At 40.1% G+C, this 25,841-nt stretch overlaps 1 protein-coding gene across 1 annotated transcript in view; it reads right to left on the bottom strand.

The window, feature by feature from the left end:
* LOC126162133 (glutamate receptor ionotropic, kainate 2-like) overlaps positions 1 to 25,841 on the bottom strand; it is a 179,665-nt gene that overhangs the window by 18,501 nt on the left and 135,323 nt on the right. Inside the window, exons 12-13 of the mRNA XM_049918427.1 lie at positions 23,942 to 24,140; positions 20,994 to 21,225 (exon numbers count right to left, since the gene is read on the bottom strand). Of these exons, the coding sequence (XP_049774384.1) occupies positions 20,994 to 21,225; positions 23,942 to 24,140 (431 nt within the window). The remainder of the gene's footprint in view (positions 1 to 20,993; positions 21,226 to 23,941; positions 24,141 to 25,841) is intronic.

Here is a 25,841-nt window from a genome sequence, read left to right as displayed (position 1 = left end):
GTCACAGCTGCAAAATACTAACGCGAATTCTTTACAGACGAATGGAAAAACTGGTAGAAGCCGACCTCGGGGAAGATCAGTTTGGATTCCGTAGAAATGTTGGAACACGTGAGGCAATACTGACCTTACGACTTATCTTGGAAGAAAGATTAAGAAAAGGCAAACCTACGTTTCTAGCATTTGTAGACTTAGAGAAAGCTTTTGACAATGTTGACTGGAATACTCTCTTTCAAATTCTGAAGGTGGCAGGGGTAAAATACAGGGAGCGAAAGGCTATTTACAATTTGTACAGAAACCAGATGGCAGTTATAAGAGTCGAGGGGCATGAAAGGGAAGCAGTGATTGGGAAAGGAGTGAGACAGGGTTGTAGCCTCTCCCCGATGTTATTCAATCTTTATATTGAGCAAGCAGTAAAGGAAACAAAAGAAAAATTCGGAGTAGGTATTAAAATTCATGGAGAAGAAGTAAAAACTTTGAGGTTCGCCGATGACATTGTAATTCTGTCAGAGACAGCAAAGGACTTGGAAGAGCAGTTGAACGGAATGGACAGTGTCTTGAAAGGAGGATATAAGATGAACATCAACAAAAGCAAAACGAGGATAATGGAATGTAGTCAAATTAAGTCGGGTGATGGCGAGAGAATTAGATTAGGAAATGAGACACTTAAAGTAGTAAAGGAGTTTTGCTATTTAGGGAGTAAAATAACCGATGATGGTCGAAGTAGAGAGGATATAAAATGTCGACTGGCAATGGCAAGGAAAGCGTTTCTCAAGAAGAGAAATTTGTTAACATCGAATATAGATTTAAGTGTCAGGAAGTCGTTTCTGAAAGTATTTGTATGGAGTGTAGCCATGTATGGAAGTGAGACATGGACGATAACTAGTTTGGACAAGAAGAGAATAGAAGCTTTCGAAATGTGGTGCTACAGAATAATGCTGAAGATAAGGTGGGTAGATCACGTAACTAATGAGGAGGTATTGAATAGGATTGGGGAGAAGAGAAGTTTGTGGCACAACTTGACTAGAAGAAGGGATCGGTTGGTAGGACATGTTCTGAGGCATCGAGGGATCACAAATTTAGCATTGGAGGGCAGCGTGGAGGGTAAAAATCGTAGAGGGAGACCAAGAGATGAATACACTAAGCAGATTCAGAAGGATGTAGGTTGCAGTAGGTACTGGGAGATGAAGAAGCTTGCACAGGATAGAGTAGCATGGAGAGCTGCATCAAACCAGTCTCAGGACTGAAGACCACAACAACAACATACCACACTGTTGTATGGCTTTGTCGAATGTTCACTTTTATGTCTAGAATTGGCTCCCTCTTACTTTTGTTCCGGCGTTGTATTATGTTTCTGTATTATACTTGATTGTACATAGTTTTCTTAGGCTGTGTTTCCTACATGTATTACGGATCTGAAGATTGTTGCAGATAGCAACCGAAACTACACTGAGGAGCCAAAGAAACTGATACACCTGCCTAATATCGTGTAGGGCCCCCGCGAGCGCGCAGAAGTGCTGCAACACCACGTGGCAAGGACTCGACTAAGGTCTGAAGTAGTACTAAATTGCCACCATTAATCCTGCAGGGCTGTCCATAAAGAATACGACGGGGTGGAGATCTCTTCTGAACAGCACGTTGCAAGTCATCCCTGATATGCTCAATAATGTTCATGTCTGGGGAGTTTGGTGGCCAGAAGAGTGTTCCTGGAGCCACTCTGTTGCGATTCTAGACGTGTTGGGTGTCGCATTGCTCTGTGGAATTGCCCAAGTCCATCGTAATGCAAAATGGACATGAATGGATGCAAGTGGTCAGACAGGATGCTTACCTACATGTTACCTGTCAGAGTCGTATCTAGACGTACCAGGGATCCAGTTACACTCCAGGGATATGCACACATCCCACACCATTACAGAGCCTCGACCAGCTTGAACAGTCCCCTGCTGACATGCAGGTTCCATGGATTCGCGACGTTGTCTCCATACCCGTACACGCCCATCCGCTCGATACAATTTGAAGCGAGACTCGTCCGATCAGGCAACATGTTTCCTTCATCAACAGCCCAATGTCGGTGTTGACGTGCCCGGGTGAGGCGTAAAGCTTTGTGTCGTGCAGTCATCAAGGGCTCGAAAGCCCACATCGAATATGTTTCGTTGAATGGTTCGCACGCTGACAGTTGTTGATGGGCCAGCATTGAAATCTGCAGCCGGCAAGTGTGGCCGATTGGTTCTAGGCGCTACAGTCTGGACCACTACGGTTGCAGGTTCAAATCCTGCCTCGGGCATGAATGTGTGTGATGTCCTTAGGTTAGTTAGGTTTAAGTAATTCTAAGTCTAGGGGACTGATGACCTCAGAAGTTAAGTTCCATAGTGCTCAGAGCCACTTGAACCATTTTTTGAAATCTGTAGCAATTTGCGGAAGTATTGCACTTCTGTCACACGATTCCCTTTAGTTGTCGTTGGTCCCGTTCTTGCAGGATCTTTTTTCGTCCGTAGTGATGTCAGAGATTTGATAATTTTGCCGGATTCCTGATATTCACGGTACACTCGTGAAGTGGTCGTACGGGAAAATCCCCACTTCATCGCTAACTCGGAGATGCTGTTTCCTATCGCTCGTGTGCCGATTATAACACGACGTTCAAACTCAATTAAATCTTGATAACCTGCCATCGTAGCAGCAGTAACCGATCTAGCAACTGCACAGACACTTGGTGTCTTATATAGGCGTTGTCGACCGCAGCGCTGTATTCTGCATGTTTACAATATCTCTGTATTTGAATAGGCTTGCCTATACCAGCTTCTATAGCGCTTCATTGTAGTTATCGAACTTTAATTGTGATAGGAAAATTGCGGACTAAGCCTTAAAAATTTTACTTTTAAGAAGACTTATTTACTTTGCAAACGGTATTTTTCGGGCGACATGGGGCAAGCGACTTTCAATTGAAATGTGTCTCTTGTACAGAAATATACAGGGTGTTACAAAAAGGTACGGCCAAACTTTCAGGAAACATTCCTCCCACACAAAGAAAGAAAATATGTTATGTGGACATGTGTCCGGAAACGCTCCGTGCTCCCTAAGACGCCGATCAATTGCTTCGAACGTCTTCCTGTCGGGACACCTTCATTCTGGAAATCTGTCTCGATACAAACGTACCGCGCCACGGCTATTGCCCCGTGCTAATCCATACATCAAATGGGCATCTGCCAACTCCGCTTTTGTAAACATTGCACTGACTGCAAAACCACGTTCGTGATGAACACTAACCTGTTGATGTTACGTACTGATGTGCTTGATGCTAGTACTGTAGAGCAATGAGTCGCATGTCAACACAAGCACTGAAGTCAACATTACCTTCCTTCAATTGGGCCAACTGGCGGTGAATCGAGGAAGTACAGTACATACTGACGAAACTAAAATGAGCTCTAACATGGAAATTAAGCTTTTCCGGACACATGTCCACATAACATCTTTTCTTTCTTTCTGTGTGAGGAATGTTTCCTGAAAGATTGGCCGTACCTTTTTGTAACACCCTGAATATCGATGAACCAAAACATTATGACCACCTACTTAATAGCTTTTTTGTCCATTTTTACAACGAAACACATCAGGGATCCGACAGTTTTTTGGTAGGTTTGTAGAGGCATGTGTAATTAGATGTCTACGCACAGGTCATGTAATTCGCGTAAATAAAGAGCCGCCGATTTGCGTAGGCGGTGATGGCTCCGGATCGCGGCCCCAATGGGTTCCATAGGATTTACATCAGGCGAATTGTTTGCCGAGTCATCAACGTGAGTTCATTATAATGCACCTCAAATCACTTAGCACGTTTATGTTTCCGAGAAACGGGCAATGCTGAAAGATGACATTGCCGTCGGGGAAGACATCAAGCATGAACGGATGCGAGTGGTTCGCTGCTGTCAGTGTGTCTTCAGTTACCACCACAGGTCCCATGCAAACGCAGGAGAATGTGTCCCACAGCGTAATACGTCTTCCTCCATCCTGCGTCTGTGGCGCGCTGCAGATTTCGGGCCGCCGTTCACCTCGATGACGGCGTTGTGAGGGGTCCACTTGTACGTGGAGCACGATTTCGTAATATATTTCGTGAGAAATGACATGAAATGGTTATCACGTGTAGAAGAGATTGTATCTTTGACACGATTGAACCAAAGATGCTGCCTGAGGGGCAGAATCGATTGTAAGTACGGGCGCGCGGAGCGAAGAGTCAGTAACCGTTGCACTCTGTTAAAGATAGGCTGTAAGACTTAAAGCTAGTGGCTAGCTGTGAAGATTAAGCTGTTGGCCTGTGGACGTAGCATAATATAGTTTTGTAAGGTGATGAAATTTTGTATATTTAGTTTTAAGTATGCAGCAACGCAATGTGGCTTTTGCTAATTTTACAGTACTGACCCTTGAATGTAAGAATGTATTTGCCATCAGATTTAATGTATAGATTGATTAGGTATACCCGATTTGTAATATTTTGTGTGTTTTGTAATCCTGATAGAGACAAGTTAAATTTTAAAATCTATTTTGTTAAACGATGTTAGATTTTTTGTCATGTAACAATCCAAGTGTCTTTAATTACGCCAGTAGGTGAGAATTATAGAACAATTAAGAAGTTCACTGATTTTGAAGTTAATGTAAAATGTTTCATATTAAATTTTGTGAAGGAGGAACTTTATTTTGAATACAATTTTCGAACTGAAGCATCCGGTATTAGCATATCCCGTTATCAGTACGTCATCCTCTTCCACATCGTGTTTATTTAAATACAATGAATATTTTTTAAAAGAAATGATTTTTCATTCAGAGTCAGAAAAATATTAATGTGGCAGAATGAGAAAAGTATTAATGTTTGTAACAGCTTTAATGCGGGCAGCATTGCACAGTGCTGAGCCAATATCCAAAATTGTTACTGAACATTTGCAAGGTTATTCATTTACCAACTAATCTACGGACATTATTTGTATGAAGCTATTTTACGGCCGGCATTGCACTTCGCTGAGCCAAGATTGAATATTTTGTATGCCTGTTGTGAAGAGAATATCAAGATTACATCCGTTGCGACTCAAGAGCTAAGGAAAATTTATTTCATTGTTTATTTGCATAGGGAATTTTATAAGTTTACTGCACAGGGCCATAGAATTCGGAGTTAACGAGACTGAGTAAATTTCAGAGGCATTGATTTCATTATAGGCATTGCATACTCGTTTTCCAGATCAATTTGTTTAATTTTTCTTTTTGCATTAGAGTAAAACCGACTAAGCACACCATATGCTCAACAACACATTACACAGTAAATTCCGTAAGAGAATTATCACGCATTGATATCCATTGTTGTTGTTGTTGTGGTCTTCAGTCCTGAGACTGGTTTGATGCAGCTCTCCATGCTAATCTATCCTGTGCAAGCTCTTTCATCTCCCAGTACCTACTGCAACCTACATCCTTCTGAATCTGCTTAGTGTATTCATCTCTTGGTCTCCCTCTACGATTTTTACCCTCCAAGCTGCCCTCCAATGCTAAATTTGTGATCCCTTGATGCATCAGGACATGTCCTACCAACCGATCCCTTCTTCTAGTCAAGTTGTGCCATAATCTTCTCTTCTCCCCAATCCTATTCAATACCTCCTCATTAGTTACGTGATATACCCACCTAATCTTCAACATTCTTCTGTAGCACCACATTTCGAAAGCTTCTATTCTCTTCTTGTCCAGACTATTTATTGTCCATGTTTCACTTCCATACATGGCTACACTCCATACAAATACTTTCAGAAACGACTTCCTGACACTTATATCAATACTCGATGTTAACAAATTTCTCTTCCTCAGAAACGCTTTCCTTGCCATTGCCAGTCTACATTTTATATCCTCTCTACTTCGACCATCATCTGTTATTTTGCTCCCCAAATAGATAAACTCCTTTACTTGAAACCAGGTAAACAGCTGATCACCCGCAAAGCTTCAGATCAATTTCTCTTTTGAGCAAACTCTTGGAGAGGCTCATCTATAACAGAATTAGCGACTTCATTCTGGAACATATTCCAGCTGAGCAAGCGGGTTTCCGGCTACAGAGAAGTTGCTGCGACCTGGTACTTTTGCCCTAACAGCTATCATAGAGGCTGGTTTCCAAGAAAACGTGAAGACATCTGTCGCGTTCGTAGACCTAACTGCGGCATATAACAGTTTGGAGAGAAGCGATGGTATACAAATTACTAAAAACAATTGGATGCCAAAAAACTGTAACTTTAATCAATACCATGATAAACAATAGATATTCCCGTGTTTACTTGGAAGAAAATGTGAGCAAGGAGAAGGAATTAAGTAATGGACTACCACAGGGCTCCATCTTAGCCTCCCTATTATTCAACGTATATATCTCCGACCTCCCCCAATACCAGGTCTACAAACTTCTGCTACGCGGACGATATCGCTCTTTCCTGTAAAACCAAGGACCTAGGACGAGCGGAGACAATTCTTACAGAATATCTCGCCGTCATGAGCGCCTATTTTAGCAAGTGGCGACTTAAACCCAGTACAAGAAAAACTGAAGCATTTACATTCCATCTGAGAAACAAATAACCTAATGCGGAGCTCAGAGTGAAACTTAACGGAAACACTGTTTGCCATAACAAGTACCCCAAGTACCTTGGTGTCACCCTTGACCCCACCCTTTCATATAGAAAACATCTTGAAAATACTGCTGCCAAGATAAAAACTAGTAACAATATTATTAAAAAATTGTGTGGAATGACGTGGGGAGCTTCAGCAGATACCTTGCGCACATCATCCACTGCGCTGCTCTTCTCAGCAGCTGAGTATTGTGTCCCGGTGTGGCTAAGCAGCTGCCACACTAACTTGATCGACGTCCAGTTGAGCCACATTATGCGTTTAATAACAGGGGCAATCCGACCAACACCGATTTATTGGCTTCCTCTGCTCACTAACATCCATCCCCCCGCAATCCACAGGAGGGACGCCTTGCTTAGGGCATACCGCAAGATAAAGGTGAGCCTAGAATTACCCATACAGGAAGACATACGAAGTTTAAGACGAAATAGACTCCGTTCAAGAAACCCACCATTACGGCAAGCAGAAGAGGTAGATGCCAGTAATTCTGGTGTGAGAGACCGGTGGAACCAAAGCTGTCAACGTATTGAAAATCTGAAGAGCCTGAGTAGTTCCGAAAGTATAATTGTGATACTGCTGGCACAGAATTCGACGGGAAACTGTGGGTCAAATTGAACAGAGCTCACACTGGGCATGGACGATGCGCAGACTCTCATTACAAATGGTGTGCTACAGAGTCTCTGTTTTGTGATTGTGGAGCTCCGAAACAGACAATCAAGCACATTAGAGATGAATGCCCCTTGCATTCCTACTAGGGGATTTGCAGCGACCTCATCAAAGCTGGTGATACGGCTCTTACATGGAATAGGGACCTAGATATTGATATTTAGCTAGTTTTTTATATGTAGTTTTTGTATTTTCATATTCGTGTTATATATAGTATTACTAATGTTATATACATGTAATTTTAACTGCATGTGAGCCATAAGAATAAATACACTACTGACCATTAAAATTGCTACACCACGAAGATGACGTGCTACAGACGCAAAAATTTAACCGACAGGAAAAAGATGCTGTGATATGCTTTTCAGAGCATTCACACAAGGTTGGCGCCGGTGGTGACACCTAGAACATGCTGACATGAGGAAAGTTTCCAACCGACTTCTCATACACAAACAGCAGTTGACCGGCGTTTCCTGGTGAAACGTTGTTATGATGCCTCGTGTAAGGAGGAGAAATGCGTACCATCACGTTCCCGACTTTGATAAAGGTCGGATTGTAGCCTATCGCGATTACGGTTTATCGTATCGCGACATTGCTGCTCGATTTGGTCGAGATCAAATGACTATTAGCAGAATATGGAATCGGTGGGTTCAGGAGGGTAATACGGAACGCCGTGCTGGATCCCAACGGCCTCGTATCACTAGCAGTTGAGATGACAGGCATCTTATCCGCATGGCTGTAACGAATCGTGCAGCCACGTCTAGATCCCTGAGTCAACAGGTGGGGACGTTTGCAAGACAACAACATCTGCACGAACAGTTCGACGACGTCTGCAGCAGCGTGGACTATCAGCTCGGAGACTATGACTGCGGCTACCCTTGACGCTGCATCACAGGCAGGAGCGCCTGCGATAGTGTACTCAACGACGAGCCTGGGTGCACGATGGCAAAACGTCATTTTTTCGAATGAATCCAGGTTCTGTTCACGGCTATATGATGGTCGCATCCTTGTTTGGCGACATCGCGGTGAACGCTCATTGGAAGCGTGTATTCGTCATCCCCGTACTGGCGTATCACCCGGCGTGATGGTATGGGGTGCCATTGGTTACACATCTCGGTCACCTCTTGTTCGCATTGACGGCACTTTGAGCAGTGGACGTTACATTTCAGATGTGTTACGACCCGTGGCTGTACCCTTCATTCGATCCTTGCGAAACCGTACATTTCAGCAAGATAACGCACGACCGCATGTTGTAGGCCCAGTACGGGCCTTTTCTGGATACAGAAAATGTTCGTCTGCTGCCCTGGCCAGCACATTCTCCAGATCTCTCACTAATTGAAAACGTCTGGTCAATGGTGGCCGAGCAACTGGCTCGTCACAATACGCCAGTCACTACTCTCGATGAACTGTGGTATCGTGTTGAAGCTGCATGGGCAGCTGTACATGTAAACGCCATACAAGCTCTGTGTTTTGACTCAATGGCCAGGCGTATCAAGGCCGTTATTACGGCCAGAGGTGGTTGTTCTGGGTACTGATTTCTCAGGATCTCTCCACCCAAATTGCGTGAAAATGTAATCACATGTCAGTTCTGGTATAATATATTTGTCCAATGAATACCCGTTTATCATCTGCATTTCTTCTTGGTGTAGCAATTTTAATGACCAGTGTAGTGTAAAATAAACAAGTAAACATATCTCGCGTCGTGCAGGACTCGTATTGTGGGCACAAGGATGAAACGTTGCATCTCCCCTGGCCACCGTCGTCAGCAGATCTCAATATTATTGAAGCTTTGTGGCGTGCTTTGGAGAGAAGTTGCGTGATCGCTATCCAATTCCATCATTGTTACCTGAAATTTCCATTTCTTTTGCAGAGTGAATCGTGCAAGATACCCTTAAAATAACACAGGAAATATTCATAAGACGACTGGAAGCTGTTTGGAACTCCAGCGGTTCTCATACATCGTATGAGACATTGTAATGTGCTGTGGTTTTGCTGTTTCCACATGTCTGTCCACCTCCTGTACGCGCAAATAACCTCAGTTTTGAATGGTGGTCAGTTGTTCAGAACATTACGGTGACAAAAAGCCTGGAATTGCATCAATGTAAATTAGGATACGCCCCGTCCTCGGTGGCAAAAGTTCTCTAGACGGCGCAGCTCGTGTCAGGGTTGATAGTGGACGGCACCTCGTAAGGTAAGCTCGCCTCCGCCACCAGCAGCCACCTTGATCCCTGAAATGTCTCAGCAAGCTCGACGTGGACCCTCTCCCGTAGATGGTTAGCCTGGGATCGTGTTGACAAACGCTGCGCAGGGGCGATCTGTTTTAAGGGAGCAAACACGGAAAGGGGTGGTGTCTGCGTTCAGTGCCAGCACTGATGCAAGGCCAGTAAAAGTGCTGCTGAGCCGCAACATATTGCAAAGCTTGAAGGAGCTCGAGGACGCGGGGCTTGATTGGTGGTGGAGTGAGAACCCAGCATTCAGAATCCTTCGTGGCCAAGGTTAAGACACCTTCGTTTCGTTGAGTGAGTAATGAAACGCGAAATAATTACGAAAAACTGAATCGGTCTGTCGGGAAACATGCTCTGGAGCCCCTTTCTGTGCTGCAAACAAAACTTTCTTCAGGACTGGGTCGCGTGACGACGACATGAATACCTCATGCGCAGTCAGAGGGAATTCGTCTAGGGTTTGTTGGAGATGTTAGTCCAGGGCGAGAGTGTTTTCCGGCAATCGAATTTCGCGTTGGTGTCAAGAGGAAGGCGGGTTTGCAGGGCACATCGATTTTCTTCATCCCTTAAATGATTGCTAAAACCACCGTCTCAATTCGAGAAAAATTAACCTGCAGAAGCAACCTTGAAAGTTTGAAAAATTTTAAGCACTTCACCAAGACTAGGATCACATTCGAAGAAAGCTTTTGCTGAGACCTTCCCGCCGTTGGCTGGTTGCATGATTTTGGGGAGGGGATCAAACAGCGAAGTCACGGGCCCATCGGATTAGGGAAGCATGGGGAAGTAAATCGGCCGTGCCCTTTCAAAAGAACCATCCCGGTATTGGCTTGAAGCTATTTAGGGAAGTCACGGAAAACCTAAATCAGGATGGCAGGACGTGGGTTTGAACCGTGGTCTTTCCGAATGCAAGTCCAGTGTGCTAACCACTGCTCCACCGCGCTCTGTCCCGCCATTGGCTGGCCAAGTTGTTTATAACACTGATTAAACTGTAGCCTAACTGCGACAAGGTGTGCCTACTGACCCTAGCATACGGTTAACAGAGCACAGAAATCATCGAAAGACAAATCAATAGATCCTGAGAGTGCCTGCAATTTCTGCACCACTTCCTATAAACGACTAGTAGAAGTCAAAAGAAATGCGGTTTGCTGCATATCGGAAATGCCACTAGTCGAACAGTATAGTTCAATACGGCTTGAAGAAGGCAACGGACAGCCGTGGGGGTGTAGCCACCGCGACTGGCTAACGTTGTTGTTGCTTCTGAGACACCAGCCGAATGTTGTTGGTGGTACTGTTCTTCTTGAGCTGCAAACTGTTGTTCCTTGAATTTCTGTTGTTGCAGTGACTGTTGCTGCCAAATTCCCAGAAACTTGAGATCCTTGGCCCTGGAACTGGGTGCTGACGTGTTACCGAAAACGCGATAATGGAAAACCTTGTTGCTACTTTTATTTCCACTCTCGACACGGAGACGTACTTCGCAAACAAAGCCAAATTCGTCGTTAGCTGAATACTGAACAAATGGCAGTAATGATGAACAGAGAGGCAATGCCTACAGCAGGGCCCGTATCAGGGAAGCAGTGAAGTGACAGGTAGTTTCCCATGCAGAGAATTAAGTAAGGCGGATATACGGCTGTTTGTCTGTCCCAGTAGCTGTGAGAGGCTGGGCACATATGACCTGCCGCTCGCACCTGCGGTGGCGCTCGTGAATCGTGAGACGATGAGCCTCTGAGCGACTATCGAATCCAGTTGCTGCCAGGGGTATAATATCGAGGATAAGTCCACACGGCTTGCATTACTCAAACGGCAAGAGATGAACATCACTTTAGTCCAAAGCCAACCCTTATTCTGCATCACCACAGAGACTAAGCAGCCTTAGACAGTTTGAGACGACTGTGCTAGTATTACCTCCAGAATGCGCCTCAAACTAAAACAAGTTCCCACTTTGAGGGTCTCGTGCACCTTTTATAGCCACTCTGGCAATTTGTGTTTCACATGTGTTGTTCGTTATTCTATCTGTTACTCTGTTCGTCCATGAAGTAAAAAGTAAAGAAATTACAATCCATGATCGAATGATAAATATTTGTAAAACTAATTGGAAATATTACAAGGAGGCAAGGACTGCAAGGTCGTTTCACGTGGAGAGTGACAAAGTGCTATCAATTGTCAGCGCAGGTGTGTGGTTTCTATGTGGAATGGAGAGTGAAAAAAATGAAAAACGTGGAAGTAATACAGTAACAGCTGGTTGCAGCTCTAACGCTAATAGATTAAATTAACCCTCTGGCTCAAAGTAAGGGATGTCTAGGACAACTATTAAATGAAATGAAGAAGAGCCTACTTTTCTGCTAAAAAATAATCAAAACTAATATAAAATTCTGAGCAGTTTCAGGAACAATGATAGCAGTCAGCTGATTTTTATGGTAGATATTATTGAAGACTAGGAATTCTGGTAACAAGAAACAAACTTAGACAAGACAAGCGAAACAGAGAAGAAGACGAAGAAGAAACAGAGGGCTACAGGGAAAAGATACAGTCTTAGACAAATGAAATATACTTGGCATATGATTGAGGATGAACTTTCTATAACTTTATGTGTGAAGGCTAGCATCATGTGGAAGCAAACCAAAGAGCAAAAAATCGATAAGAACAGGATGGTAAAAACGAACATCTTTGTAACGCTCCCCCTCTCCGTTTCACGGCAATTTCACTCGTAGCCACGGCCAGAATTCATGCACTTTTAGCTACGTGCGGCGCGCGACACAAATTATGCGAAAATTACGCGGTACAGATTTACTCGAATAACTTTATTGGAGGAACCGAATTAATCCTCTGCACTGCTACACATGTGCGATCAGTATAAATAAGGGTCGTCCGTAATACACATTTAAAACAGCCATTCGTTAGATTAGTAAATTCTCTGTAGCTATCCAACTACTTTCAGCAAACTTCCCAGATTCGACCACTTCATTGGAAAAAGTAAACTCCAGACAGTCAGGACACCATTCCCATAAATAAAACAGGATAGTACTGTTAAGTAAACAAAGATGAACAGTACACACAAAAACACTCCACTACTAGTTTCCAATGGAACAAACAAAATTTGTTGTCTGCAATTGTCTTTCAGAGTACATCTATAAATGAAGATAGAGAAAGGGAGAAAAATGTGCTCAAACCAAAGGAAGACTCTTAACTTACTAAGTAAATAAATACAATACAAAATGGTGGTTATTAAAAACATAACCCGGTCACTACGTTGAAGGATTCACTAACAAAAATTACAAGTCTGAATGTACGCTGTTATAGGTAAAGGACTGTTCTTGTGTATATGATCCGACTATCGTCATGTCTCTTGCATCACTCCCTAGTTCGTTTGCAACGCTATCACAATCTGTCTACAGTAGTGATATACTATTCAGATTTCCTTACACTTGTTTCTTGGGTTATAGTTCACTTTAAATCTTTTCTGTGCACGTTGCGTAGATGCTGACTACTCACGTAAGTGCATATTTTGTTTCTATCTTAGACTATAATAATAATAACAGAATGGATGTGAATCTTGCCATAAAAATACCATGGAGAGACAATATATTGTGGGGCTACCATGTAAAGCATTCGTCAGTAGGACAAACATGATGTAAAAGGCAGAGGAGACTGTTGTAGTTTGAAACACTTTTTATCTAGCCAGATCTGTGATGGAAGTTTAATATATTTTTTTATTGTGTTTTGAAATGGACTGATGCTATAAATAGCACACTGTTCTGTCTAGCGCATTCACTCGGTTTGAGGGAGTAGCCACTGAGGCACTGCTTCTTACAATGATGCGTAAACGTTGCTTTCATCGCCGTCGGCGAATGCTTATTTACAAATCACTTATCAATGTGGACGGCACTCTAGGTGCTTCGACATCTTCTGCGAAGGGTAAAAAGAATGAAACTAGAGGACTTGGTAAAACTACTCAGTTTGTTCTTATTAATGGACCTACTTTATTTTGTGGTGCGAGGTTAAATTTTTCTTTAATGAAAGATTCTTCTTCCTCTAGTTTGGGTAACGGATGGCTAACTGTAGCTTTCGTTGCTTGTAACAATGCAGGTGCTGCAGTCATTTTCTGAATTTCAAAAACCACTGTAGAAAACTGAGGTTTTTCCAAATGTGAGAAACTGTTCCAAGGTAGATCATGACATATACATATGAACAAATATTCTACTCAAATTTAAGTGTGGCAGTCGAGAAAATCTTGTCATTACTACATTTAACAGTTTATGTGTTGCATTATTATTCTACTACAACAAATAATTAATCAGTAAAAGAAATCAAATTAAGAAGAAGTATCACTCAAGTTCAATTACAAGTTAAAAACATTTTGAAGTATCAACTAACACAAATTTCGAGACGAGAAAATTCTTAAGAGATACTACCAGATCAGAAATTCACCTTTGGAATAGGAATTGGCACATAAGAGCTATTTCAATCTGTTTTTAAAACTTTCATGCCTGCCAGTACCTTTAATTTACAAGAAATGTGGCCAAATATCTTATGGTCGCATATTTTACTCATTTCCGTGCTAGAATAAGAATAAGATGTGAATAGCAGAGTCTATTTTTGTTCCTAACATTATATTTATGAATACTGCTATTGCTTTCAGAAGTGTCTGTTTCTTCACAACAACTCGCATAAGAGAGTAAATGTGTTGTGAGACTGTTGTTATATGTCATATTTTTGAAAAAAGTTTCTACATGAAGTTCAAGGACATGCAACAGATATTATTCGTACAGTTCGTTCCTGTGCAGTAAATATTTTGTTTCTATGTGTGGAGCTAGCCCACAAAATTATTCTAGACAATATCACTGAAAAGAAGTATTCAAAGTCAGCTAATTTTCAGATGATTTCAATACAAAATGTAACTGATTCAAACATTTTGAGATTATCAATAACGTGTGATTTCGAATTCAAGTTATGATCAACATGCACATTCAGGGTTTTGAACACACAGTTTTACATATTTCCTTTTCTTCATGGTGTACTGCTAATGCTCAAGATATATCTTGTCTTATACAGAATTGAATGAACTGTGTTTTTATTAAGTGGCAGATCATTTACTGAGAATCAATCAACTATACTTTTGAACGTTTCATTTACTGCTCGTTCTGCTGTAGTAGCTCTGTTGGACTTGATTGTGATGCTAAATGCCAGTAAATGGCACAATTTATTCTTTATCAGTGTAAGATCGAAGGTTGTACTTACATAGCTAGAACAACAGCGGTGCCAAAATTGAACCCAGTGGAAGACCAGTAGCAATTTGTCTCCATTCAGAAAAAGGTTCGTCATGAGAGCCACATGAGCTGCCTAGAATGACCCTTTGCTTCCTATCAGCCAAATATGAAGTGCAACAGCTTCTGTATGTATCTTAAAGTCATAAGCTTTAAGTTTCTCTCAAAGAATGTTGTGAACTGCATAGTCACAAGTCTTAAATGGATCACAAATAACCTCAGTAAGTGAAGCCTCCTCATTCAGAGATTGTAATACATGGCCAGTTAAATAGCAGATGCAAGTTCAGTGGGGTGGTGCTAGTGGAATCCAATTTGGGATTGACTATTAATCTATTATTTACAGATATCCTCGATCATTGGTTTATATCAAATGAAAGAACAAGTTTATCTTCATCAGTAACTATGTATTTCCAAAACGCTGTTCGAATGTTTACTTTTTTCATCATATGGATTTAAATACATTAATATGAGATTATATTCCATGTTATGACTATCACATACCTCTGACACGATCTAGTAAGAAAAAATAAAACACTACTTAGGAACATGGCTCTGCAAAGGTCTTTGACTGGAGATTGAACGTAAATGAAAATGTGAAAGTAAAATATCTAAACCACAATATCTCTAGCAGTCACAGCTTCCTTTCTGTGTTGTGGTACATCATATATGAACCATCACACTTTTTGACAACAGGAGAACTAAGATAGCATCTAGAAATAAACAAATGTAAAGAACATATGAAACACACAGTAACACCATCTCACAATGCAAAGAACATATAGCAAAACAAAACCACTATAATCAAAAGTCTCAAAATATTGTGGAGATCTTTGAATTGTGTACACCCACCCTTTCAAATAAGTTAGCCATTCACATCTTCTGAAGATACTTTCTATATAAGCAATGGAGTAGCATGACTCACAAAATCTGATAGACTCAACAACACACCAACAGTTTGTACCCCATGTCATCTTGAGTGAAAATCTCTCTTCATACTATAAAGAGTGTACCTATCTCCACATATCTTTTAAATCATATTCAGTGTACTATTGCATATTTTTCTTATTACATGTAACAGATGTAATCTGAACAATGGAATGCTGTGGAAAAATTAATACTTTGTTCTCCTCCTGTTACTCCCTTCACTGTATCTTTGAATAACCCCCTCCCCTCCTCACACACACATGTGTCCATGATCGCCTTCATATTTGCTAATGTAATGGGACACCCATTTCTAACATTACCATTTTTATAGAAACAACAGATACAATTTATACTATCGATTCTTGTATAGGTGAACGTTAACTAAAGGGATACAACATATTAAATTTCAGCCTAAAAGGTATAAAAAGAAATTAATTTGGTAGTACTATTTACATGCAGTTAAAATTACTCTTCCATTAAAAATATATGAAATTACGAAATTTCTGGTATACATAAAATTCCTATTATTAATTCTACAATTTTTGTTGATAATTATAACATTTAATTCTGGACTCATTTACAAAAAAAATGATATATTTAGCGAAGATTCTTCTTTTGTCAAGAAAGTTTGTAAACTCTTTTGCTTTGTAAACTCTTTGGAATATTCTGAGTACAGCAGAATGTAGGGGCTGGTGGGCATGCCTCTGATGGAAATGCATGTGTTTTTTTTTTAATTTGTCCTGAAAAATGCAATTGATGGTTGTATGAATATGGAGATTGTGAAGTCAGTGTGATATAGAAGAATGGGATGAAATAAAAGAAAATCCTAGCAACAGATAGTTCTTCATCAGTTATTTAGTCATCAGGAATCCACAATGTTAAATCAAAATTTCAGCCACAATAATGTACCCCTAGATGCAAGAAGTGGAGCCAACAACAAGTGAAAATGAAGATAAGTAAATAGTTCTTCTTTTGTATGTGTTACACCTCTCTAAGCTTTTAAAACTAATGTGGATACTAAGAGAAATTTAATAGTGGTGTGTGGGAAGGTAAGATTACACCATGAATTAATTTAATTATTTGCATGTTTCCTTGATATTTTTTAAATGAATAGTGGACAATCCCAACTCATAAAACCCAATAGATCCATCCATAAATCACCAGTTTGTACCCTGTGTCAATCTAACAGTAAATATATCTGTTTCTGTTATTAACAGTATATCTGTCTGCACATTTTCGGTTTCTTATAATGTGTTACTTCAACAATAACGTTAACTGAAATAATCTTAGGCTTAAAAGACGGTTTTATAACATTTTATTCCATGGTCGATTTAGTGACTTCACATCTCATCATCAGATCTACCTGTGCTCATGGTAAAACTTTTTCCCAAAATTACTTAACTTTTATAGTCACAACATATAGTATTTCTCATAAAGTATACATTATAGGTATTCAGTCTTAGGGTTAGGTTAGAGTTCTTGTACTTAAGTTTTTATGCAGAAGGCTTATAATTAGTAATAGTAAAAACCAACTATTATAAATTGTTGCTAATCAGTTTTCAATTGTGTTGAACCTATTTAAAGTGGGAGTGTATACCCACTCTCCATGAGTGAAAACATTTTGGCATTGATACCAAACTTTATACTGAATATAACTGAACATTACTTTGACACTCAAAACGTGAGATTACGTTATTATCCACCAGTGGGAACATCATATCATAGAGAAGAGTTGATAAATCACTATATTTATCTATGTTGACTCATAGTGTCATCATTCAGAGTCAAAATAAAAATATTAATACAAGGACATTTTTTACCTTAGTGGATACACATTCTGAAGTAATGTTAGCATCCACCTTTCCATTTAAAGTAAAAAGACATTTACAGTGGCAATGTTTCTAAAGGCATGCAATTGACACCAGTACAAAAGAGTTGGGAAGAATCATGACATCATAAAGCAATAATGTAGGCCACATAAATCATATACTCAAGGAATACAATGGTGAGAATGTCAACGACAATCTAAATAAAAAACTGATATGCATTCATAAAGCTCAATAGATTCATGGAAAATCAACATTTTGTACCCTCCGTCAGCGTGAGAGTATATATATATATATATATATATATATATATATATATATATATATATATATATATATATATATATATATATATATATATCTGTTTGTTTATTTTATGAAAATTGTATATACTTGCATATTTTAAATCATAACCAATGTATTACTTCAGCCTTTACTTAGTTACAACACGTAATGTGTACATCGACATCTATATGATTACTCTGCAATTCATAATTAAGTGCATGACAGAGTGCTCATTGAACCACCTTCAAGCTGTTTCTCTACCATTCCACTCCTGAACAATGCAGCTGAAAAACTAACACTTAAATCTTTCTATGTGAGCTTTGATAGCTCTTATTTCATTATTATAATCATTCCTTTGCATGTAGGTGGATGCCAAAAAGTATTTTCACACTCTGAGGAGAAAGTTGGTGATTGAAATTTCATGAGGCGATCCTCCTGCAGTGGGAAATGCCTATGTTTTAATGCCTGCCACCCCAATTCGCGTATCATATCCGTGGCACTCTATTTCGCGATCTATCTATCTCTCTCTCTCTCTCTCTCTCTCTCTCTCTCTCTCTCTCTCTCTCTCTCTCTCTCACACACACACATAGAGAGAGAGAGAGAGAGAGGGAGAGAGAGAGAGAGAGAGAGAGAGAGGACGTACAGAGAGACAGACAAGCACACACAAACTAATGTAACATAATAATAATAATAATAATAATAAGTAAAATATTATTTTTGTATTAATTTTGCTTCTTTTGGTAATATAATTACTACACATAATGTTTTCGACATGTGTAAAAAGTAATAGGTATGTGCACTTAATAGAAAATAGTTTATGTACCACCAGAGATATTTACACTAACATACCTGCTTATCTACACAATAATAGATCTCCACAATGCCTTAAGAATTGCTCTGAAATAGTGTTTTTCATGTATGTTCTTCGCTATGTGTTCTTTGCGCTGTGAGATAGTGTTTGTCTTACGTTCTTTGAATTTATTTATTCATTTCTAGACACCATCTTTATTCTCCAAGTGTTTACAGAGCGTGATCGTTTATATGTAATGTATCACGATAGGAAAAGCAGCCTGTGGCCACTGGAGGTACTCTATTTTAATTATTTTACTTACATACTTACATTTACGTACAATATTTAGTGAAAAGCCTCCACAGGGTCATCTTCTGAAATAAGGTTTTATGGTTCTCTACCAGAAAGTGCCACTGGTTACCTCAAATTCGTAGCAAAACACAAGCATGCCATATTAAAAGACATAAATTAAGACATAAATACACCTGATGATGGAGGTTTAAATGTTAGAAATGCGTTGTGAATATAAATAAACAGTGACTGGTAACAGAAAGCTTGTTGTTTCAATCAACAATAGTCACAGTAAAGCCTAGCCTAAAAATGTTCGCATTCTTTAATGAGTTACCATTTCCCACTCTTTTGAGAAGGAAGTTAATAGTGTAATCAGTTGTTAGTTATTAATATCGGTCCTACTACCTTTCTTAAAGAGGGGGTCTGACAGTGGCGTACTTAAGCCCGTCTGAAAAAGTATCTTGTGAAACTGATGTATTAAATTTATGGAAAAGTACAAAAGCTATAACAGAAGACCATGATTTAATATTTTGCTTGAAATTTTGTCAGGATCATTTTTGATGTCAAGAGAATTACTCGTTTTCCTGCTTCCAGTGAAGAAATTGAACTAGTTTCGAGTCACTGCTTGTGGTGTTGTCGCATATACTAGATTTCTTCTTATGTTGAACTGACTGTACACTATACTTTTATGTAATTTGCTGTACCTGGTTTCTTTGATACCCAAGTGGCGCCGTATTTCGCAGTTGTCTTTAGGAAACACCTGTCAAAGTCAGAGATAAACTTATTTAAGAATGCATTAAAATTATCATTTACATCCACTGCCTCTTGTATGTAATTCCAACTCATGCTGTACCTGTTCCTTCTACAGGTTTCTGTAGAGAGTTCTAATGGTTCTTCTGCTTGATATGTGGTTTAGATTTGCCATACTATCTATTACAGTTGACCCACCAGGTCAGCCGAGAGTGCTAATGCGCAGCTTCCTGGACTCAGGGGGGGCCCTCCAGGCCCGGATTGAATCAGCCCACCTCAATAACGAAGAGGGCCAGTGTGCCAGCAAGCCTGGATGTGATTTTTAGGCGGTTTTCCACATCCCACTAGGTGAATACCAGGCTGGTCCCCACTTCCCGTCTCAGTTACACGCCTCACAGACATTTAAAAAACGTTCACACTATTTCATGGTTTATACTAGATGCAGACAGCTGCGGTACACTCATATTGTCGCAGGAGGTGTGGGGTGGCGACAGGGAGGGCATCCAGCTACCCATTAAAATTAACCATGCCAAATCCGACCTTAACCGCGCCGAGCCTGCGCAAAATGAGGGACAAAGGCACTAGCACAAGAAGTCTGATAACTCTTTTGATTATAACGTTGTTCATTATGTCCTCATATACAAAAATGTTTTCTTCTGAGATGCTATTGTCCTGTACAATTCCAGTGAGAAAGTTTACAAGAAGTTTTGCTGTCAGTATTAAGTAAAAATTTTGTGTAATTGTTTTTCCTCAGACTCTCAAAAAATGATATTTAAACCATGAAAATTTATAATTTGCCTTTTTTAGCCAGGCAGGTGATATTAGAGTATCAAATATTTCTACGAATTTCTGAAAATTTCTCACAAGGATCTATAAAGTGTAATAATTACAATTGTGATGTTAGGCACTATGATTTCACATGGAAATACTTCCATTTATTGTTCTGCACGAAAACTGTTTGTGCCTATAGTTTTGAATTTGCAATTTTTTTCACACTCACGACAAGTCCTCTTTTCTCCGGTTTGCTCCTGTAGTAAGAAGCTGATAATTTATAATTTTCAACATTTAATACCTCTATTCTTGTATATTATTGTGTTGAGATAGACGACAAGTACATCAGTTAAATTTCCGGTTCCTTGTTCTCTTAAGAAAGTAAGATTATTTATTTCTGAAGCTTCTAATAGCTTGGTGCATGCTTAGATGTGCTTCCCATTTTCTCTAATCCTGCAGTACCTGGAGGGAGTAATTTTTGATAATGCTTGTCTGTATAAAGAGGTTACCCTACAAAAGGAGCCCCTGTCACACACCAGTAATTACGGAAACATCGCGATGCCGCCTGTGCTGCACTCACCTAGCTGCAGTGCTATGCCGTAGCCTTTGGAGTCGAGTTGCCCGCCGACTTTTCGCAGGTCGCAGTTGAGCGCCGTCATGTACTCGATGCTGGTGGATTCCATGAAGAAGGCGTAGTTGCCCTTCTCCTTCTTGACGCGCTCCACGCCCTCTGCATTGCCGTCTGTAAAGACGTCGGGTCTCGCCTGCCTCATCACCGTGTACATCCGGGAGAACAGCGAATCATTCGAGTTCTGCGGACAGGAAACGTTCATGCGGTACTGAATATACATGGGGACCCGCAGCTAGAGCTTTACGAAATTTATAAGTTACCTTGTGCAAAGTAGCAGGCAAAAATTACAGGAAAAACTTTAAGTGTTGGGCTTACTGACGACACTGATCGTTCGAAATCATATTCATATTTCTCACGTAGGGTATCCTAATAACCGAGGACGTATCTTTCTTGGATTTGGAAAAGTCTTTGGTTAAGCAGTGCACTGATATATGATGAAGAAAATGTGTTCTTATGAGACATGCGACTACATTTTTTAATGGGATGAGAGTTCATTGACAGGCAGATTACAGCACACTGTGTGCTACACGCTGACTACATTTTTAACGAAACAGAATGGGAGTGAATCTTGTCATAAAAACATCTTGGAGGAACAGTACTTGGGGATATGAAGTGGGGTTATCATGGAAGCTCGGTCGTCGGTAGGACAAACGTATTGTTAAAGGTAGGAGAAAGAGTTGTTTGGAACACTTTTTAGACTTACATATCTAGCCCTGTAATGGAAGTTTATTATATTTTCTTATTTTGTTTTGAAATGCTAGCACTCAGTGTATCAGTACATCAGTCGTTTTCGGAAATTACAAAAATCACTTTGTAAAAGTAAGGTTCTTCCAAATGTGAAAAACTCTTCCAAGGTACAACTTGACACGTACCTAGGAATAAATATTCAATTTAAATTTAGAAGTGTGATGGTCGAAAAAATCTTGTACTACTGTGTTTAATAGTCTACGTGTTAAATAAGACACACCAGTAATCAGTAAGTGAAGTCAAATTAAGTACAAGTATTATCCAAAACGAGTTACAAGTTAAAAACGATTGAAGTAGAAGCTGTCGGCAACTAACACAATTTTCCATTTTTGAGAAAGGGAAAATTGTTAAGACATTAAAGAAACTCAGTTCATTTGAAAATATCATATGTTACTTAGTAAAGAGACCTTCTGTTCCATGATACAAGATGGTGCACGGCTGACGGTCCACATGTTATGTAACTAGTTTTAAAAATTTACAGGATTTTACTCATCATAAAAGTCTGCACCAGATGAATTAACAATATCCTTAAAATGGCTTTAATATATTGTACAGCACTTAAATATGCAGAACTCTTGATATTTACAAACTCTGCTCAAAACACAGCCTCGTGGCCTCGAAACAACAAAAATAGTAAAAAATGCCGGAAAATGCTTATAACGGCCTCTAGTACGCGTTCGTTCAAAATCGATCATTAGACTGAAACACCGACCAGGAAGCTTCAGGTGTTCCTAGGTACAATACTCTTCTAGGTACAACACCCTCCCCTATTGCCAAAATTCAAGTCGTGTACGAAACAGAGTGCTTATAAAACTTTTCTGCGTCATATGCTGGAATACTGCTCAGATATGTGTGGCCATGTTAGGTAGAGTAAGCGGAAACATCTGCCACAAACAGAAAAGATTGGTGAATTGTAACAATAATACTAATAATATTTCAAACAAGGGATCCGTGAAGAAGCAGAACAGTTGTTTCGCAAAAAATTCTTTCTTCGAAAGGTCCAAAATCAGTTTTTCAGGATCCAGTTTTCTAGACCTCATATTATTTCTGTAGACTGTAAAGGCAGAATAGTGCTCGCACAGAAACATACACGTATAATCAGGTATTCGTTTCATGCTCCATCCTTGTAGAGGATAGGATAAAACCTCGTGCTTGACACAGTAAAATGTTCTCTCTTCCACGCACCTTATAACGATTTCCAAATTTTATATTCAGAAACTCTACCTGAAGTACTAAAGATTGCGCCTCTGTATAACTTCATCCGAACAGACAAAAAAGTTAACTGTAAATATTTTCACATTCTGGCAAATAGCATCTGTTCAAAATGATTCGGATTCGGAAAACATTACGTATGTCGAATGGTGCTCGTACTCTTCAGGCACGAAATTCTCTAAGCTCTAGAGCAAGTGAAGTTATTGTTCGTAAAGCATTGGTCATTCACTATCGGCTGTTTGCAGACGTGCAAAAATGTCTAAATTGCCAAATAAAAGATCAATGATGTTGTTTAGTTCTCATGTATTGTAAACTGCACGGCAGTTAGACTGAGCAACACTGTGATTTTTCGCTGCCTTTGTTTTTGAAGTCTGAAGATATTTTTATCGAAAACAATAAACAAATAACTGTGATAATCTAAGAACCGTTTTCTCGTCGTATTCTAGAGTATAAATGAAAAGCAACACCTGTAAACGTTGGGAAGACCCAAATCATTACCGACTTATCAGTTTGTGAACACTATCGTTTGGATCAGATCAGTAACCATGTGAATTACACGAAGCAAAAACTGTGATATCAAAGCAGAGAATATACGTCCAATGTCAGTCACAGACCGTGACTAATTACAACTCCTGAAGGATGCAGCCAATTGAGAGATCGCCACATTATTTTATCAGGCGCCCGTAGCTTTCTCTGTGTCAAATACCGGCAAACCCTTTCAACTGCCTACTAGTCTCGTTTCTCTCTGCCTACTGACTGACTGACTGGTTCCATCGCAATGCAACAACGACCTCTGCTTTGACTTGTTGTCGGCATCATGTGGTCTCGTTGATGAGTTGATAGCTTAGCAAGGTGGTTGCAGTTCAGTGATCACTCCGAGAGGTATTTAAGCATTTAATTCATTGGGACGGGCCTCTCAAAAAGAAACATCTGCTCACTCTGAAGAAGGCCGCTGTGGAACCGCTTTCGTAAGTGCCGTATTTGATCTTGGTTTGCTTCGCTAGGTCTTCTACGCCATTGATGGGAGACTCCATTCTGCTGTTGGTGAGGAACGCCGCCAGATTGGCCGTGTAGGAGGCGATCATTATGAGCGTGAAGAACCACCACATGCCAGCTATCAGCCGCGTCGAGACGGCCCTGCAACAACACCAATGACACACTTCAAGCTCTGCTATCGACAAGACAATGGAGTGAAGGAAGTGAACGACTGCACTATAAGCGCTATGCGACTCCCCCCCCCCCTCCCCCCAGAAAAGCACAATACACACACACACACACACACACACATACACACACACACACTCAGAGAGAGAGAGAGAGAGAGAGAGAGAGACAGAGACAGAGACAGAGATGAGGAAGGAGAGATAGAGAGAAAGAGAGGGAAGTAGGTGACAGAGAGGGTGAAGGACAAAGGGAGAAAGGAAGGGACAGACAGATTGTAGCCAGGAAGGGAGGAGGCTCAACAGAGATGGATAGAGAGAGACAGAGGAGCTGACTGGAAGCATAGTCAAGCTTAAGAAGACTTGAAATGATTTTTGGTGCTGGAATGTAAATTACTTAATATAGTACCGAAAATAAAGAAAATAATTATTTTTTGTAGTTGAAGAATAACAAGGGAAGTAATTGACGTTGCAATAAAATTTTCTCAAACGTCCAGCCGCTTCAAGTGGCTAAATATCCATAATCTTTTGAAGGAGCACACGTTGGCCATTATCAAGTGGTGACAGTTCTGTGTGTGTTTTCCTTTTATCTCACTTTTCGTACTTTAGGTACAGTGAGCTGTTCGAGTAAAGATCCAATGTATAATTAGCGAGTTTTCAGTCATATACCAGGCGAGATGGTAGCGAGGCATAGGGAGTCACGATTGGGAATATTTGTGAGGGGAGGGGGATTTCCAGTCTGAGCATTTGCCTTACAACCAAGGGAATGCTCCTGAAAACCTTGGTCAGAATCGGTGGGTGGCTACTATATTTATTTTTGTTCTTATACTATTAGTCCCAGACGAAATATATGAAAACCTGGTTTATGTGCACATTTACTGTTTATTCAAAGTAAGGTCAACGGCTTGTTTGAAGTATACACTTTGCTTACGCTTCCGTGGACATTTACGTGTCATGTGATTTTTATGTATTATCTTTATACTTCTACCTCTAGGAGGGAAACGACGGGTTGCTTGAGAGCATTTTCTTGCTATAGTTAGCGTGAAGCTTTCAAAAACATAGGTATTTTATTACACTTACAATTTACAATAAAACTTCATTCATTTTTAGTGAAATAAAAATTTAAATTTAACACTTCTGATTTGATAGTTAAATCACTTCTGTCTATTTGTTTACAGTGTCCATTGCTTTGTTCGGTAGCTGGTTGCTACATGTTGCTTGTGCTTACAATCTATGCTTGTAGCATGCACTAAGGCTCTGTGCAATGGATGGTTATTAAAAAGTTTCTTATACTTATGGCCTAAAGTATTTGTGGCACTGTCTACTGCTCTGTGCAGTGGATGATTGCTACAATGTTTACTCTAGCTTATTTTATTTTATTTTATTGTCTTCCATCTAAATGTAGTGGGATCTCCGCGTTTTCGTTAAGAGGCAGTATTCTGAGTACTAGTTTTAGACAATTTCTCTTGTGTTTTGCACTGTTGTTCGATTAGGATGTATGTATTTTTGCTTATGTTTTTGTGGTTTGCTTGCCTGATTGCCGATTTTGAAGCATGTGTTCACCATGTCTTGCCTGAAGAGTAACACTGTTCACAGTTCCCAAGAAATCTATTAAAATGTTTGACACTGCGGTACTCGAATTTTATTTCTTTCCTGCCATCTAGCTCTTCTAATCAAA

Source organism: Schistocerca cancellata, chromosome 2, assembly GCF_023864275.1.
Source record: "Schistocerca cancellata isolate TAMUIC-IGC-003103 chromosome 2, iqSchCanc2.1, whole genome shotgun sequence".
NCBI lineage: Eukaryota > Metazoa > Arthropoda > Insecta > Orthoptera > Acrididae > Schistocerca > Schistocerca cancellata.
This window is presented reverse-complemented; position numbering and strand designations above follow the sequence as displayed.